The 19,599-nt window shown below is 41.9% G+C and overlaps 1 protein-coding gene across 1 annotated transcript; it reads right to left on the bottom strand.

Moving 5' to 3' along the window:
* Positions 1-819: 819 nt before the first annotated feature.
* Positions 820-19,551, bottom strand: LOC109991696 (zinc finger protein Xfin-like). The gene is made up of 19 exons (XM_020644044.3): positions 19,301-19,551; positions 17,575-17,774; positions 16,941-17,033; positions 16,730-16,822; positions 16,154-16,264; positions 15,441-15,561; positions 13,634-15,321; positions 11,811-12,252; positions 10,812-11,003; positions 10,275-10,628; positions 9,507-9,860; positions 9,046-9,432; positions 7,956-8,158; positions 7,584-7,691; positions 5,603-5,695; positions 5,319-5,429; positions 5,006-5,129; positions 2,672-2,929; positions 820-2,507 (listed from the first exon to the last, which is right to left on the bottom strand). Exons 1-19 carry the CDS (start codon positions 19,323-19,325, stop codon positions 1,651-1,653), a joined length of 5,814 nt encoding a protein of 1,937 aa, XP_020499700.2. The 5' UTR covers positions 19,326-19,551; the 3' UTR covers positions 820-1,650.
* Positions 19,552-19,599: the final 48 nt, after the last annotated feature.

Raw genomic sequence — 19,599 nt, 5'->3', positions numbered from 1 at the left:
CATGAGTCTCAGAAGAGAAAAAGATGCTTTTTACCAGATTCAGCTAACAAGCTCATTTCTATCTGGTCCTGGGCAGATGATGGCAAAAATTAATAAAGATCAACTAGCCATCTATACACACCAACGCATTGGGAGGAGTTTTTGGCTGATTATGAAACAGACTGAAACTCACTCAAATGCCTGTAGACGCCCTGCAAAAGCAAACAACCATCAGACCAAGACTGAGTCACTGGTTCAGTGTCAGGTGAGGAGAGTATTTGTTTTCTTACTACTTACTACTTAAAACATTTCACTCACTGCAAATCCTTTGAAGTTAAATAGACGCTAGATTCACTTTTTAACCCACATCATTTTTCCACTGGGTTTGTCAAAACCAACACAAACCAAACAGGTCCCTGCAGAAGCTTTAAGGCAGGGCATAGATTTGCAAGTTATATTTTAACAGTAACAGGTTCAACAATACTCCTCATGCTGAGTCAGCAGAACTTAGTGTGTGTTTAATCAGTGAAGTACACTTTAGTTTTGGTGAAATAATATTTAATCTGCTGAATCATTGAATGAACATTGCAGCATGCATGGAACCCTTTGGCTTATCAAGTGAAGAGCAATTCAAGTTAAGTTTTACCTTTAAGTGACCTTTATAAAACAAATGTGCTCTCATCTTTACTGAACTGGGGTTTAGGCAAAATTTGAGCAGACATAAAAAAAGAAAAAGGGAAAAAAAGAAAAATCAAAACTATTTGCACAGGCATATTGTGTATTGTATGAAAGCAGTTAAAAGTTTCCACTCCTTCAAAAACTGCACCTGGTATTCCTGAATGAAAGAAAGTCTGCTTGTTTATTTGACTTTGTCAAATTAAAAACACATCATTTGAATCATGAACATTATTATTATGTAAATCAATCATTATTTGAATAGTGCCAATTCATAACAACTGTTATCTCAAGACGCTTTATAAAAAGAGCATATAGGATACTATGCAGGCAAGATTTTTCCTTGTTATTCCTCGAGTTCTGGTTGTCCACAATTCCTTGCCGCTGAGGCGGGGTCGGAGCAGGCCGTGCATGAACGAGGATGCCGATTGTCAAGAGCAGGGGTGGGCAACTGGCGGCCCGGGGGCCACAAGCAGCCCCCATCAACCCTCAACGTGGTCCTCAGGTCAATTTTTACATATCAATGAATTGGAAACATGAAGAAAAACATGACAAAATCTGCCATGAAATCATGAAAACCAGAAATATGTCCATAATAATATTTGATCACTGGTATATGTTGAGTTAAATTTGAGACTGTAATCGTTTTTGTAGTCTACAATTTGGCCCCCCGGCAATGAGAATTAAATGAATGTGGCCCTTGCTGTGACCAAAGTTGCCCATCCCATGGTCTAGGGAAAGAACAATTTCTCTCATAATATCTGTGGCTCACGTAAAATCCTAAAATTAACTCGGCACTAGATTTCTGTTTTAAAAGAGCGGCTTTGCATAAACTACCTTGCTCCTTTAGGCATTCACTGAGCTACTGTACTTATGCAGGGAGCATTTTATTAAGTGTATTCATGTGTTTAAAAGGCTATGATAATTACCCACACTGCCCGATAGATAAGATCAGAATATTTTCATCTTCTCCTAACATAACCCCAGCGTCTTCTTTCATTTGTGTGTTTTAACGTGCATTTTGTAAGTGTCCGCATGCCTGAATATTTTCCCACACTTCAAACACTGGAACGACTTTAAGTTGGAGTGGATCTTCATGTGTTTTTTCTGTGCCCTCAAAGTATGAAACGCCTTCGGGCACACTAAACACTTGTAAGGACTCTCCCCTGTGTGTCTGCGCATGTGAACCGTCAAAAGGCACTTTGCCACGAAACCTTTCCCGCAGTGTTTGCACTTGTACGGACGCTCGCCGGTGTGATACCTCATGTGTAGCTTCAACTCCCCGGAGGAGAGAAAGGCCTTCCCGCATTCTGTGCACAGGTAGTTCTTCTCCCCGCGGTGCATCCGCATGTGTCTCGCGAGATGCTGGATCGACGTCTTCCCGCAAATGTGACACTTGTAGCGTCTCTCTCCTGTGTGTATGTGGACGTGCGCGCTCAGGCTGCCGGAGGTCTTGAACCCTCGACCGCAGTGCGAACACAAATACGGCAGCTCACCCGTGTGGTTCATCTGGTGGACGTACAGAGAGGACATCGAGGCGTATTTCTTGTCGCACTTGTCGCAGTGGAACGGCAGCGTGTGTGTCTTCATGTGGCCCCGCAGCTTCGACACATACTTGAAGACCTTCCCGCAGTACTCGCAAGGGAATGCCGTGCTCTTGATCTCAGACGCGCACGTTTCTGCGCTCGCTTTCTTAGAGGCTTTATTCGTCTCTTCTTCCTTTGGCTGAAGTCTGCTGGGTTTTTCAACGGGATGCGCCTCCCTCATGTGCCGCATAAGACCTGTGACTTGGTCGTCAGAGTATGAGCACAGAAAGCAAGTCTGCTCTCCTGAAGGCGTATGATTGGTGGAATCTGAAAGAGACAATTTTTATATTTTAGTTTTATATTTATTGGACTAAAGATTGCATATTTCTGTGTAATAAGTCCTGCAAGTTTTTTTGGTTCAAATGTAAAGTCACCATTGTTATATTTGAATATTTACTGCAGAAACAATGATCTGAAGACTGGCTGCTTACTTGAACTGTTTTCAGTGGTCGGCTCTTTCATTTCTTCATCCTTCAGCATCAGGACTTCATCTGCTTTGTTGCAGTCTTGCTGAGTCGGTGTGACAGCATTTGTGTTTTCCTCAACAGGCTCCTCGTCCTTGCTACAATAAAAGAGTCCACCGTCTTTGTCAACTGCAGACAGATCCTGTCGCTCTGAAGAACGTTCTTGGTTTGGTTTGGGAGGAAGAGAAAGTCTTGGCAAAAACATATTTCCAGTTTGTGAACGATCTGTGAAGGTAGAAAAAACAACAACAACGAAGGTGAACATTCGTTGCTAAGGGTCAAGATGTTAGATTATCTGCATGTTAGTTTGCATAACATGGGGGCGGTCGTAGCTCAGTCTGTAGGGACTTGGGTTGGGAACCGGAGGGTCGCCGGATCAAGTCCCAGTGCGGACAAAAATATGAAGGGTCCTGTTTATGTGTGTGAGAAGCATGTCTCTAAAAAACACAGAGTGTAAACCAGAATTTCCCTCAGGGATTAATAAAGTATTTAAAAAATAATGTGAAGAATAAAGCTCCAGCAAATCCAGCAGCATACAACTATCTAAGCGTACCATTCATAAAGGTGACGTAACAGCACGTTGTTCAGATGTCACGGTTGAATCCAGAGCCTCATTTCATGTCAACACTCTATCCTTGGGGTATCACACATATGTGGAAGTGGATGTGTGCCAATTATATTTTAAGACATTTGATGTTTTTAAGAAGAAGAAAAAGCCCATGCATGATGGTCCTTCTTAATCTACTCGTTTCTTCTGCTTTACACAAATAGGAAGAAGCTTAGTTTAAACATTTTGGTGTATTCCCATGAGCCAAGCCTGCGTCATACTCTAGCTTCTGTCTCAAAAATGACAAACATCCCTTTTGAGTAAATGTTGGAAGAATGGTTTCTCTCATGTACCACTAGATCAGGGGTGCCCAAACAGTCGATCGCGATCGACAGGTAGATCGCGATCGACAGGTAGATCGCGATCGACAGGTAGATCGCGATCGACAGGTAGATCGCGATCGACAGGTAGATCGCGATCGACAGGTAGATCGCGATCGACAGGTAGATCGCGATCGACAGGTAGATCGCGATTGACAGGTAGATCGCTGACTGATTCTCAGTCGATCGTGAGATGTTTAGTCAATATAAAATACAATTGTAAAATAGAAAAGTGATTTCAATTTCATCTCATTGCACTGTTTCCCACACACGATACCTGTGTTGGGAGCCCAAGTATACTTCCGACCTGTTTGTATTTAATTTTTCATTTATCCATGAAATTGCTGCGTGCATGAGAGAGCGAGCGAGAGAGAGAGAGCGCGCGCAAGAGAGAGAGTGCAGGCATGCGCAAGGACGTGCAGGTAAAACCGGGGGGGTAAATGTTTTACAAAAAAGTCATATATAGAAACTATGCTACGAGTATTAAGCGCATTTGATGAAGCTGCAGCTACTTTTCTCTGCTCCTCTCTGCTGTCATGACTGTGAGCATCGCGGGGGACGAGACACACCAACAAACAGCGCACACGCACACACACACACACACACACACACACACACACACACACACACACACACACACACACACACACACACACACACACACACACACACACACACACACACACACACACACACACACACACACACACACACACACACACACACACACACACACACACACACACACACACACACACACACACACACACACACACACACACACTTGCACTGGAGTGCCAGCCACCACGCAAACCTTTTTACTTTTAGTGCTACAGCACACAGTTGATCCGTGATCCGTACAGACCGAGGCGTGAACACACGTGACCCGGTCAAACAGTCGGTTGGACTTTACTCCGTTCACTCTCACCGTGTCTGCAGCTAATTTAACAAAAGCAAAATCATCTCACAGCAGCCTGCTGTAGTCTGTGAACATCTCCACACAGATTAAAGTTGTTTGTTGTAAACAAAATTAAGGGAAAAACATATGTGATATAAATACAAACGTAATATTAAAATGTAGCCTACCCTAAAATAAGACTTTAAAAAAAAGTATGTCGATATTGCATTATTTTTTACAGAACTCTCATTTATTATATCTGATATTATTTTCTGTTTGTTGTTTGAGTATTAAATGCGTTTGTAGGCTGTCGGTAAAGGCTATGGCTCACTATGTGGACTGGTAGATCTCGGCAGACTGGCAACTTTAAAAGTAGATCTTGGTTCAAAAAAGGTTGGGCACCCCTGCACTAGATGATTCAGAGCAGCTGAGTTTCTTTTTCTTCTTTACCACTGTACAGTAAGAAGGCGACTCACATTTGTTGGTGATTCCTGATTGCTGTTGTTGAAAACTGAAGAGGGCTTTCAGCTCGGCTGGCTCCAAAACCAGCCGTCCACATTCCTCCAAGACAGCGGGGGCAGAGCCGAGCCACTCAGCAGTCTGTAAAGAATGTGCAGAACACATCATAAACATGAACTCTTTATATTCTGGGCTCCTCATACAGTTACAGTACGTTTGGTGACTGCACATTCTAAATGTTTTTGAATAATTCTGAACATGATGTGATACACAGAAACATCCTCGATTCAAACCGTGAAACAGCGTTAAATAACCAATAGTGTTCAGTACCTGTTTTATATCTGGAACAGGTAGAAGACTGTCAAGTCTAGAGATGAACTTCCACGCTAATGTTTTTAATTTGGCTTCATACTGCTGGCCGTAATGGAGAGGAAAGACTTCCTGGAAGAAGAAGACGGTGAAATGTTAGTGAACCCGCCTAGTTGTAGTCTTTTAGAGTGTCAGAAAAATGAAACAAATGTCATATTTCGACCATATGTTGACTATTTTTATTTATTAAAGTCACAATCAATGAAATCACTTGAATTTAGGTAACAGAGATGAGAATGTCAGACCTTGAAGAACATCTTTCTTTCTTCTTTGTCCTCCAGCAGCCTCTGAATGACCTCCATAAAGTTTGTCTTTGAATTTTCCAGCTCCTCTCGTTCCTGTTGAGGGATGACACGTTCAACATATTAGTTTATTGAGATAGATTCTGTGTCCCTAGAGACCAATCAACACATTGCACTCAATGATTCTGAGTTTCATCAAAATAAGCACATCTCTTAGGAAGTCAAAACAATCCATCTGATATTCGTCTTCATGGTTTTGCATTTTCATTTAAAAAGGTGCAAACTGAGGTAGACAACGATGTCGACGCATATGAAACGGATGCTGACTGTACTTGTATGCAGAAATCTTTGTAAGAGATGAATTAAAGCTAAACTATTGTTGAATGTTTGCTGATGACCACATTTCGGCCGATGCATTCTTCCTGTTTTTACTTTCCACACAGATGTTTCCTGCTGAAATATTCCGTAATAAATTCAGTATAATGACATCAATAAATGCAGTTACTGCCACTTGTAGAGGAACTGGACCATAAAAACCATGAATCGAAACATTTACTAACACAGGAAATTAGATTAAGAGCAGTGCGAATGACATCTCCAAAATCTAGATGTCAGGAAATATAAATTAAACATCAAGAAGATATCCGTCTGGGCTGAGATCCTTTGGGAATAAAGAGGCAAAGGTGAAAAATCTAATTTATTATTACTAAGTGCATTTATAAAGGCTAGACTATACTTGGGGGGGGGAATCAGTGCCTTGGGCAAAGTGAGCTGGACATGTCCTCAATAACCTTTCAAAGGACCACAAAGGTTAAAAGAAGAACAACAACCTCCTTTGGACTTCAAAAGCTGCCCTTTGACCTCGGATGCACAGTTCGGCAACCTTTTCCTTCCTTTTTATTAGAAACATACAAGTCTGTCCTCCCAGCGGACAAATCACAGCATCAGTTCAGTGTCCGTCTACAGACACAGCTTAGCCATGCTGAGGGAACAAAGGTGACATGTGGAGTGTCCTAATTTCTATTTAAATCTACTGCTGTGACCTTTGCTGTAATGTAAACTATTATTTCCCTCTTTGTAGAAAAAGCTTTTCAACATCACAAGTTTTCTTTTTCAAAACATACTTACATTCAAAGTTGCATTTAAAAATTACGAAACAGTAGAGCAATTTGGATCTGATACAAAGTTTATACTCAACACTACACTGCTCTCAGTTAGGTGCTCTGAAGCCATTTTTTTTTTTTAAATTCAGATACCTGAATTTGGTATTGAGTATTGATCACTGACCATTGAGCAGTGTGACGATCTAAAGGGAAATGACAGCTTGATACGACTAACCCTGTGGAGATGTGATTGCTATGGTTGTAGCATGATCTGGCTCCGGTCAAACCGTTTGTAAAACATGAAACAAAAACATACCGAGAAAGAAAGCTAAACAACTTTCCTTTGTCTAGTTTGATACTCAGTCGTATAAAATAAAAAACAACACTCATAAATCTAGGAATACATCAAATCATTTTTACCGAATGCATATTTTTGGAACATTTTCTTTCATGTCTATAGAAAAGCCTGAGATTTTTTTATTTCAAGACAACCTATGGTCGTTTTAATTTTGCGTTGGAGAGGGGACACCTCATTTGATCATTTGGCTCCCATAAATAACAATATACACTGGAGAAGTTGTTATCTTAAAAAAAAGGGGCACCTAGAAAGGAGCTAAGCTAATGTTAGCCGCCGCCGCCTAGAACAACTCAAAAGTTAACACATTTTTTTTCAGAAATGAAGCAACTCCTACTGTCAAGACACTTAAAAACAATAAACCTTAAAGATATTAAAGAATCATATATAAAATATGTAAATGTTCTTTAGAGTATGACGGGAGCAGCCATGGAGGCAGTACGAACATCTTGCTGTGTCGGCAGCTTTTATATGTATCTGAGTCACTCTAGCTGAATTTAATATTCCACCAGAACTGGAGACTTACCTCCTGATTACATGTGCAGCCAGTCGTGATGTTCTTGATGACCGTCAGGTGAGGCTGGATGCTCAACTGGTTGGCTGTGATCTCTTTGGCACACAAGTCCAACACCACCTGAAACAGAGAGCATACCAGGCAGTTAGAATACTGTAGATCTGCTGTTGTTTGTCTAACACTGTGTGTAACCTCAAAAAGGGTTTATGAAATGTTAAACAGGAGTGTTCTAATATTCAAAGACTGGCTTACAGAATTGAAAATCTTAAAAGTTTGAAAACCACTCAACCAACCTTAAAAAAAACAAACAAACATGTTTTCGCTCTACAAAGAAATCAAGAAACAAAGAGATAACTGGAGAGAAAGACATGCATCGTGTCTTACCCTAGCTCTAAGTCGAAGCAGGATTTGTACTTTCTCCCGGGGTGTCAGCAGATCTGGAGCCAGCTCCGTCGCCACCCTCACCAGCTCCTCCACCTTCCCATAATGCATCACGTTACAACGCTGGACCACTTGCCAGGCGAAGCCACACATGAGACGCAGCGTGGGAACCAGGAGACACAGCGAGGAGACGGACAAGCTGCGATCTGCAAATGGGGAACGAGTCATGAACTAATAACCGTAATAATATGAAGATCCATCAATTTTCACCATATACTTAGAAATTATCAGACAGAAATCTTTTAATGCATGAGCCATGGAAAGGGCATTTTACTTCTGTTGCATTCCTTTGAAGGGTTTTCTTAAATTTCCAGTCATTTGCACTTAGGCGTAGTTCATCATTTTATTACCTGTTCAGTTGAGCAGGTTTTCACTGCATGCAACAGTAATGCGCCTAATGAATCTCCTAGTGGCATTTTTAATCATGGCCACAATAGAACATGTTGCACTCTCGATGAGGGTAAAAAAAACGGAACCTGAAAGACCAGATTTAGGGTAAATGACCCCTGTAATTTGTTTGTGCCTTTATTTGATAGGAAATGTGGGGGGAGAGAGAGTGAAGGATGCACCAAATGGTGTCAGAATCAGGGATCAAACCGGCAGCCGGTCCAACATAGCTCATCTGACTCAGCTACACGGGCTCACCGACCCATGCAAATGATTAACCCAATTTTTAATTGGCTTGAATCAAGATGGCTGAATCCAACAGCAAGTTTTAGAAGCTGTCATGTCAAAACAGCATGCTTCATATGTCTTTGCCTTGATTAGATATTCATTTATTATCTTAAGAACCAACTAACTGATCAAATAATATTGCAAATCTCCTCAAAACAGATCTCATAAATGCACACATTTGAAGAAACTGCTGTTGCAGTTTTGTTTTTTCATCTCTGCTGCAATTATCACCGAATGACTGTGGAATCCTGTTGAGCCTGTCTGGAAGATAACTACAGCAGCATAACTGAGATTTCTAAACGATAAGTTGTCAGCCAGTGTGAAGTAGAAAACAACTTTTTATCATTTTGGATTTTACCCAAGACTTTCACTGTGCCAGAAAGCTCTCGCTGTGACGTCTGCAGAAACGTCTGGTCTAAATGTCTGACTTCAGCTGCTTGTTTGGTTGCATGCTCTTGGTTTCCATAACTAAGGACTTGATCCATGATGGCAAACCAGTCCCCTTTTTGTTTGTTGGAGTCCTTCTGTTCCTTAATCCTTCTGTACTTTTCTTTCAACAGTCTAATCTTTGACCTGCATTGGCTGGTGGTCTTATCAAAGCCCTGCGTGGCGAGGTCAGAGCTCAGCAGAGCAAACTCTCTCTCAGTTGTTGGAGCAGATGTGAGCTGCTGCTGGACGCTCTGCTCTGCCCAGCGAGTGAGCAGCGCTTTGACTTCATCTGACGTCCAAACAGCCTGCAAGGAATCTGTTAAAAGCAATGTCACCCGTTATTATACAATCACAGACGAACTGTAAGCCAGGACGTTTCAAGTGACATACCTTTCTCATGTTCTTCTTCTGGTGATTTAGTCTGCGACCGCACAACAGATGAATCCACTTCCGAAAAAGTTCCTGTACACTGGCCGAGGACTCCATCCAAAATAGCAAACCACTCGCTTTTAACGTCCCCGTTTGGTCCTGTCGCCTTGGTTCTTTTGTACTCTTCTTTAAGGCTGTTCACTTTCATACTGCACTGATGTGCCGTCTTGTTGAAGCCCACCATTGCCAGCTCACTGCTGAGGTACTTGAAGACTTCAGTCTTTGTTGCTGTGTGGAGAAGCTGTTTCTGAATGTTGGGTTGTGCCCAGAGGGTCATCAGCACTTGGACTTCATCGGGCAGCCACGGGGTTTCATCTGTAATAGAACCAAGAAAAAAAGAAGGAGGAAATCTAATTTATAACAAAGGAGATTTGTGTATAGTGAGTGGCTCTTCAATTATTCATCTAATGACCAACTCTTTTCTCAAACAGGGCAATACTCAGTGAATCATTGACCACTGAGTTGTTTCTCTTGGCTTTTTTTTTTTTAACAATAAAATGCCAGGGGAACTGAAAAAGAGGAAGCTTCTGAACTGTATCGTTTACACAATAAACCCTCATGTGCTTCACTTTTCAGCTGATGTGTTCTCTAGCAACACCTGCTGTGGGTTGCTTGAAATTGCATTGAATGAAAAACAGAACTGGTGTGAGCAAAATGGAAACAATCCTCAGAAGATGACTTCTGCTTTATAGCAGTTGGTTATTCTTTTAGTGTTTGGTTTTCACTTACCCTCAGCGGTGACATCCATTAGAGGGTTTAAAGGACTTGGCAGTGAGAGCGCCGTCGTTTCCGAACGTCTCGGAGCGGCAGCGTTGGAGCCGAGGACATCATCGATTATGGAAAACCACATCGTGCGGCTTCTCTGCTGTTCACTGTTTTTCGTTCTTCTGTAATCCTGCTTTAGTTTTTTGATTTTCTCCCTGCACTTCTGCGGCGTTTTACTGAACCCGAGGGATTCCAGTGCGGCACTGAGGCGAGCATACACTTGATTATTTCTCACATTGAGGAGAAGCTCCCCTTGAACCGCAGGATTTGCCCAAAGTGTCAACAACGTTTGGACCTCCCTTTTTGACCACCGCGAATCTGTGAAAGCAAAAGATTAGGATTCATGTAGATAACTAGGTACATTTTTTTTCCCAAAGGAAATGTATAAAAACTTTTATGAAATGAATTAAAGCTGAGTATAGTACAATAGTTTAGTATTGTGTGAACACATAGCTTTGTTTTTCTCAGGCTGTATCCCTCTTACGACTTGATTTGACTTGCCTTTGAGTGACGTTCGCATGGCAGCGGACTTCACTGATGTGCTCGTGGACGGAACGTCAACATCTTCCACTTGAACGATGTAGAGACCTGGGTCTTCTTTGGTCTCTGCGGGTGAAGGCGTTTCTTCTGCGGACTGAGAGGTTGTGTAGGAGTTGCTGCAGCTTCCAGGAGTTTCTGTTTTGATGGCTAAATCTGTGAGAAGACAAATAAAACAGGTTTTCATAAAAGGGGGTTACTTTGGGGCTACACACCACGAGAAGATTTGTAACAATTTAAAAGGAAATGATATCGCTTTAAAAAACTCAAAACAGACCCACACACTATTTCCGCTCTCTTGTAAATATTAATTTTACACTGCATTCTTATTTTTATTTATCTGCAGAGGACACCATAATAAGCAAAGGCAATCATTATTTTGTTATTGTAAGACGGATTGTTAAAACAAGAATGTCCTTTACAACAAACAACCAACAATGACCCAATTACATTTACATCATTTATCATCTAATCTAATCTAATCTAATAATCTTCTTCCATCTATCATCTATTTACATCTAAATACACACCAAATAAACCTCTTAGAAGCAACACAACCCCACATTTTATTTGAATTGTAGCTCGTTCCAGCGTATAATCCCCTCTTCTGAAAATGTTGTTGTTTTTAATGTTACCTGTCGTGCCAGTAGTGTTACAATCAAGACCTGCACAAAGTTAGGATGTCATAAAGAAAGAAAGAAGAAAAGGAGGGCGTCGGCTCGGGCATTTGACCCCAACAAGTACCGTGCTTGTTAACAAACTTTTTTTTTTTTCCCAGTCAGCCCCAAAGATTGAGGCAGAGGGAACTTATGTCTGAATATATGCAGAGTTAAATCATATCCAGGGAGGCCCTATTCACGGGGCCTTTCAGGGGTCCAGACATTTCTGCGGGCAGGCGTGTTTGCAGAGCATGCAAGAAGCTAAATATGTTCATTTTCTATTAGAGTAATTCAGAGAACTTACTTGTTTCCTGGTCAGAGATCATGAACTTCTGTATCATGGTGTCTTCTCTGCTAGCTGGCTCTTCCCTCATGATAGAGTCCAAAGCATCGTACCACTTAAAGTTCTTTTTGATATCCCAACTTTCCTCACTGTGTTTCTTTGTCTTCCTGTATTCAAGTTTCAGCTTCTTGACCTTGTCTCTGCACTGTTTTGCAGAACGATACATCTCCATAGCAGCCAGTCTTCTGGACACCTCTCCATAAACTCTCTCATTTCTAACAGATTCCCCCAGGCCCACCTGAATCTTTTCTTCAGACCACACTTTGAGGAGTTCCTGAGTCTCTTCATCAGTCCAGTTTACGTGGAAGTTCATGTCCTTTTTTTTCCCCCGTTTCTCTTTGGTCAACACAATAACAACACTAAAGAAAACTGGTGAGTAGTTCTCCTTTTTTTTTTTTTTTTTTTGTCAAAATGGCGCTCCTTCCTCTCGTCGCCTATATGACGCCCTGTTATTCTAGCCAATCAGACGGCTCTTACGTAATACATGGCTCGGTTGAGGGCGGAGCCAGGCGAGGCTGCTGAGGCTGAACCGAATTTCTGATAGCGTTATGGCTTGCGAAGCGGGGCAAAGCCGTGCCGTGCTAGACCAGTGGAAATGTGATTTTTATACCTCCAAGACGCCAAAGCGTTTCCGCCGACACATTACCGAATGAAGTCGTTACCGTGAAGTCAAAAGAAAGGCTCAAGGACTGTACTGGAAACTTAACGCCGTTTATATATATATATATGTTCTGAAATAATTGTCATTACGGCATCGTCATTTCACAGCAACACCGAAGTCCCGTATGAAGCTTAAAAGGCAAAAGGTTGGTAGACAGTAGTGAAATAAAATCACGTTTCACTATGCCAAAAAGCAGTCAGCCAAAAGTCCTTTCACGAAGTTTATTTTTTTAATAAACACACAAAAAAAAAAAAGGATGGCCAAATTATTAGTGGCTTACAATATATACACAGCATAGCTCAGGAAAAAACCAAGAGCAACCTCGTCATGTGTTTGCATTATGTTAAGGGTGTTTTATCGTGTCCACTCCTGTTTCCTCGATTTTTTTCCCCACACACTGTAACAGCAACAAAACATCTGTTTCATTTTTCAAGAAAAGCTTCAAAAAGCTTCTAACCAAAACAAATTGTAATTCAAAGTTGTAATGTTAACAGTACAGGGTTACACAACAAAGCGTGATGTTATAGTATGAGAGTCACAACAATGTCCACATAGATACATAAACGAATATGAAATGCTTCCTAGTGACACTACAACATGTATTACACAGACAAGCTATCTACAGTCATACGCTTTGAAATCCTATTTTGGTGTTCTTTTTACATGATGCTTTTCTCTTTAAATGTCTGTGCTAGCTTCTGAATACTCAGTTTAAACTCTCAGTTTATTTGGGTTTGAAATACATCAACTACTACAACTCCAAAACAGATCAGAAATACATTTACTGCTACCTCATAACTCAGTAAGTGTTGGCTTTAGGTTACTTCCATCATTTTAACCTACTGTGTCACATCATCTAGATTTAGGAAAAACAGCATTAATGTGCTGCGGTTGCCTTTAAATTCAATGATCAGAAAATAAATCCTAACATCATTAAAAAAAAAAAAAGAAAAAAAGTTAAAAACTAAAACCATTATGGGTTGTCCGTTCCTTTTCAGTCATTAACCATCAAAATGTTCAAATGACATGGTTCAGAGGGTCATTGTGATGAGGGGTCATCAGCTGTTGTAACCATCTAATCAGGGCAATCGTTTTTATTACAAAATATCTTTTTTTTCCATCAATAATCATCACTGCCTTCATCTTCCTCGTCATACTTCCTCTTCAGGGGGTGCTTCTTGTGCTTACCCCTGTGTCTGCGTTTACCAGAGAAATCGGGGTTAGCATCCCTTGTGTGCAACTGCTCGTGCTTCTTAAGGAGGCCGGGCACGGAGAACCCCTTTCCGCACGTGTCGCATGTCCAGGGCTTCTTGCACGTGTGAGTCCTTTTGTGGACGTTGAGATGGGAGGCCAACTTGTAGGTCTTCCCGCACACGTCGCAGCTGAATGGACGCTCGTTGGTGTGTAACCTGATGTGGACCTTCAGATTGCCTACCTGAGTGAAGGTCTTCTCGCAAATAGAGCAGTGGTAGGGGCGCTCTCTGGTGTGGATCCTCATATGAACCCTCAGGCAGTACTTGCTGGAGAACTTCTTTTGGCAAACCGGGCAGGGGATCTTAGCTTTGGGCACGTGGTCTTGCTGGTGCCTCTTCAGGTCGGACAAATAGACAAAGGTCTTCCCGCACTGGGAGCAGAGATACTGGCGGTCGCCGATGTGATAGCCCATGTGTCTCTTCAACAGGCTGGGGACGAGGAATCTCTTCCCGCAGCGCTCACACATGTGAGGGCGATCTCTGGTGTGCCAGCGCTCATGGTTGGACAGCTTGAAAGCCGTCGGGAAGCATTTGTCGCACTGCTTGCAGGGGAACGTCATTTCGCTGGTGTGGCACTCCATGTGTCGTTTGAAGTAGGTGGACTGCGTGAAGCCCTTGTTGCAGATTTCACAGTAGAAGGGCTTTTGGCCGCTGTGGGCCAGCATGTGCTTGGTCAAGCTCTGCAGTTTGGTGAAGCACTTGCCGCACTGGCCACATGCGTACGGACGCACCGCGTTGTGGGTCTTCAGGTGGTTGTTCAGGAATGCCTGGGTTCTGAAACTTTTGTTGCATGCCGTGCACACAAACGGCTTCTCGCCTGTGTGAATTCGCTCATGGTCCATTAGCTTGGACTGATATGGGAAGCTCTTGTCACACACGTTGCAGGCATATCTGTCAGCTGGAGGTCTGATTTGCTTCTTTCTTCTAATGCTTGGTCTAATGTCATCCTCTAGGCCGTATTTAGGTGGAGGAAGCGGTGGCAGGGCGGGGAGTGAGAGAGAGTTAGTGGCGATCTGAGACACCCACTGGTGCAGAGTGACTCGCTGAGTCTGGGGCTTTTGGCCATCTGTTGCTTTCTGTAAGGGAACGGTTTTGATTGGAACTTTGACAACCCGCAACGGGATTGATTTTAAATCGGGGACACGCTGCCCTTCAGGTTTATTAGGTGTTCCATCCTCTCTGTTTTTTACAGTTGTTGCAGACTGCTCCTGTGTAGAACTCTTCTCTTGCACTGATTTGTTGCTCTGAGCTGTTGTTTCAATATTCTTATTCTTAGAGGCACTAACATCAGAACTGTTTTGCCCTTCACTTTGTGGTTCGGTAGTTTGAACTGCTGGGCTGTCAGAGTCATCTGACATCACTCCCATGTCTTCTGTGTCACTGAAGCTAGTTTGGTTAAGGGTGGCTTCTAATTGCTTTGGTGATTCTGTTGGTGGTTGAGGTGGGGCCGGCGGTGGTGGTGGTGGTGGTGGTGTTGGGGGCGGAGGTGGTTCTACCGGTTTGGGTCTGAAGGCCAGTGAAGAAAGCACACAGTCGCCCACAGAGGACGAGATAGTAGCTACACAAAAAGAGAAGGCTTCGTCAGTGTCATGTTCACAGTAGTAAATCATTTCATGTAATGGTTTCTTTTCCTATTGGAGTTTCCTCCTATGTTCATTAAAGAAACGTAACTTGTACCTTTGACACCAAGGAGTCCTTTGGCCTGCTGGTGCAGGAGAAGAGTCTTTAGGTCCCCATGGGTGGGGATGAAGCCTCCACATGCCTCCAGGACAGCGGCCGTTGAGATCATGGCTCCAAGCTGAGGCACAGATGAAATGAATTTGCAAGCTATACTTTATTTAACTCGCGCTGAAACTTGATAATCATTGTCCCTATTGTGGGACATTAAATGTAACTAAAACTATTTTATACAGTTTATTGAAACGTGCCATTCAAACTGCTGTAAAATGATGACATATTAAAAACATAAGAAATGTAACCAAAATAATATCCATAATCAGGATCCTGAAAAGTTGTATGAATACATTGTGTACAATGTCTTCTTAAGAGCAAAATGTCTGAAATTAGTCCATTGTTTATTTGCATTATTTAAATAACTGCAAGTTTGACTTTTCAGCTACATGGTTAAATTGGTTAAGACTTCATGTGTGCAGGGAAGTACATTTTATTTTAGCACTTTTGCATTAGCCCTTAAATGTGCCCAGAAGCTAACAAGTGTGTTATTCATCAGTGAAAGAAAATCATGGAGCTTAGAACTTGGAACTATGCCTCTTGCTCAAGTATTCTGCTACTAAACCAGGGTCAGCCTGGTAAGTGGTACATCGTCTATATCCTCCCTGTAGCCCACCCAATAGTAACAGTCATAATGCAACGACAGTGAATGTGCATACCTGGGTGAGATTGGGAACAGGAAGAAGTTGCTCCAGCTTGCACACCAGACCGGCAGTCAGAGCCTGCAGCGCTGTATCAAACTTTGTGCCGTACTGCACGGGGAAAACTTCCTGCAAGCAGGGAAATATGAATGAGTCACATAGCAATGGAAATCGGAAATTGTTATAGCCAAAAAAGGAACGTATGAATTTAATAACTTCTGTGCAGCTCCCTGTGCATTGTGTGTTTTTGCATCTGAAAATGTTTGGTACTGTTATTCACATGTTTATACATTTCTGTCTACCAACAAAGGAATAGGTGTGAAATTTAATTCATCATTCAATCAATCCATCAACACTTATTTGGACAGCGCCAATTCATAACTACTGTTATCTCCAGACACTTCACCGAAAGACTAGGTCAAGATTGTCCTCTGTTATATCACAGGAATTACAAATTACATAATGAAGAATTTGTGACGAGATGCCATTGCTACTTTGATTTATTTCATGGGATGAAGTCTAAATGGGCTGCAATTGCTTGATCTAATGACAACCAACTACTGCCTAACAGTATATTAAGGCAGATGTGTATACCTGGAAGAAGCGCTTCCTCTCAGCAGTATTTTTAAGTAGATTCTGGACAAGCACCATGAAGTTTGTTTGAGATTTCTCCACCTCTGAGTCCTTCTGCAACACATGAAAGACTTTAACTGAATTGAATGCACACCTTGAGATTCTGTTGAATACAAATAAACATATGCTCTACATGAATAGGGTACAACTGAGAAAAAAAAAACATTCTTACCCCTAAAGATGCAGAGACCTTCAACTTGTTTATGAGAGTTTGGATAGCCTTTGTATCAGCTGGGCCTTCTTTGTGAAGCAAATCCAAAATGATCTATAATAAAGAGCACAGATTTAAAGCATAATGTAAACCATCTTTAAGTGAACATAAAGAAGGGTTTATTCACTCGTCGTTGTTGAGATGCTGTTAATGCTTTAATGAATGGATAGTTATTTTTTCTGACACAAAATCAAATATGACCATTTTTAAGCCGTTCGTTTTTTTTTCTTGACCCGAGGGATATGTAATAGAAAACACATGAAGTTAATTGACACAGTTTGATGTGATCCCCACTTTGATGCTCAGTATCCATTAGGAACACAGGAAACAAATCTAACTGAATTAAAGGAAGCCCGAAGGGCACACATCACTGATGATGGAGGTATGTGGCTACTAAACCTAGCTGGTTAGCTGAAGGGTTCAAAACAGAAGTATTACGGTAATCTGTTTTTGTAGCAGACACCGAGCCTGCACCTTTACAAGTATGGACCACAGTATACCATGAGTATTAACGCAAGTTCAAGTTTGACACATGCTGCTTGTATTACATTTGAATGTTTCATGCACGCACACACAGTAGATGATTAACTCTCACCCTTGCTCTCAAACCCAGGAGGAGCTGGGCAGTCTGCTTGAAGCCCATGAGCTCCGGAACAGTCTGCGTCACCATGGTCACAAACTCCTCCACTTTGCCGTACAGCTTCACGTTTCTCTGCCGTATGACCTGCCACATGAACGAGTAAGTCAGCTGCAGAGGGGAGGTCATCAAGCGGAGGGAGGCCAGGGGGACGGCACCTGTGCAGAACAAAACATTAAGTTAAGGCGTTTCGTAGTGTCTTGTAACTGTCTTTTTTTCCCCTCAACAGGTAGATCTTGCCTTTCACCAAAGCTGAGGTCAGGGATCTTAGGCTTACAAAGGTTGGTGACCACTGGTTTATACGATCTGTTCTCATACAGTCATGTCAAAAAATGTATCTGTAGTTTTCTAGGTTGCTATCCAGTTGACATACGAACAAATAAGGGTGTTAAATGCCTCCAGCTAAAGTGTCAGCTCATCCATTGGATATTCTGAGAGCTCATTTACATCCAAATACGTAGATATAAGAACTTTTTTTGAAACATTGCGCACTACCTCTTATCTAAGCTGTGTAAGGACAATGTTGCTGTAGCAGAACGACACAATATGTTTACTCGGTTTTATCTGCAAAATGATCTCGGGGGGGGGGGGGGCAATTCAAAGGCACACAGAGCACTAAATTAACAACAGTGCAAGTAAACAAAACATTTTAACCTAAATATAAAGTGTCAATTTAAATGCAACTTAAAGCTTAAACTTAACTTAAAAATACAAAATATAAAAAGAGTAGATATGAGTGGACAGTGATCGGACTAACAGATGTAACCAGAACTATGTGCAGTAAACGAGAAATAAATATATATATATATATACAGAGCTATGTGCAAGTAGGCAAATACTAAATGATAAGTTATTAAGGTGCATGGTGAATAATATATATCATATATCAAACTGTATTGAGGGCTCATGTTTTTTTGTATGGGTGGGATATGTATGTATATATGTGTTGTGTGTTTGTATGTATGCTGGCTGCTGGAACACCTACATTTCCCTGCTGGGATGAATAAAGTATATCTTATCTTTATCTTATAATGGAACAACAGAACTAATATATACAATATAACTATAAAGGTAAAAATGAGATAAATAAAGTGACCGTAGTGCAATGATGGATACGATGTGTTGTTTTCGATTTCTTTTGTTTCTACTGGGTCCCTGGCTACGAGCAGGTGAATATATTGAACCCACCAACAGCAGATGTTAGCAGGTGGAGGCTGAAAGCAGCTGCAGGGGGCGCAGCAGAGCCAACACTTTGATGCATTTCTCTGCAAAGGGGTTGAAGCTGTGTGCACGTCTGCGTGTGCATGTGAAGATGTGGAGAGAATGAGCGCCAAAGAGTGGCAGGGTAACATTCAAACTTGAATTCATCGTGCAGGCGGTATAGTTTGAACTATGGGACCCATCATTACTGAAAGAGTATATTACAGGCGGGACATCCGGAGAGGAGGATGGTGTCATTTCAAGTCAAGGAGCAGATAAAGTCCCTGCCATCGATTGCTAACCAGCTAACCACCAGACAGCCCCAAAAATAGCTGAAAAGACATGTATTTACACCTATCATCCTGCGCCTGTGTGGAAGAAAACCCCCCTGCTGCAACAGATGGCAAAGGTTGCTCCTCCGTTTCTGACCACCATGCCAATCGGCAGCTAATGTTAGCATGCTATCGTTAGCTTAGCAACTTACCTGAAGTATCAGATCGTCTCTCCATCCTGTGCTCAGGAGTGTCGCTAATTCATGAGTCAGACAACAAAAGGCACAAGTACAGCACACGATGTTGCAGTTTACGCCGTAGTACAATGTTTAAAGTATTAAACCGTCTTTTCTCCACCGTCAAGCCAGGGACAATAATGGCGACCGCTGGGTAGCGGCTTTCCAAAACAAAAGTCCGACTGTCCGGCGGATGTTTCTTTACAAAATAAAAGCACAGTGCATTTCAGGAAGGAATAAGACGAGCACCGGCCTCATGGGAAATTATAAATAAA

The sequence above is a fragment of the Labrus bergylta genome, chromosome 23 (genome assembly GCF_963930695.1).
Source record: "Labrus bergylta chromosome 23, fLabBer1.1, whole genome shotgun sequence".
NCBI classification, from domain to species: Eukaryota; Metazoa; Chordata; class Actinopteri; order Labriformes; family Labridae; genus Labrus; species Labrus bergylta.
Note: the sequence above shows the minus strand (reverse complement) of the source record. Positions and strands in the feature narration are given on the sequence as shown.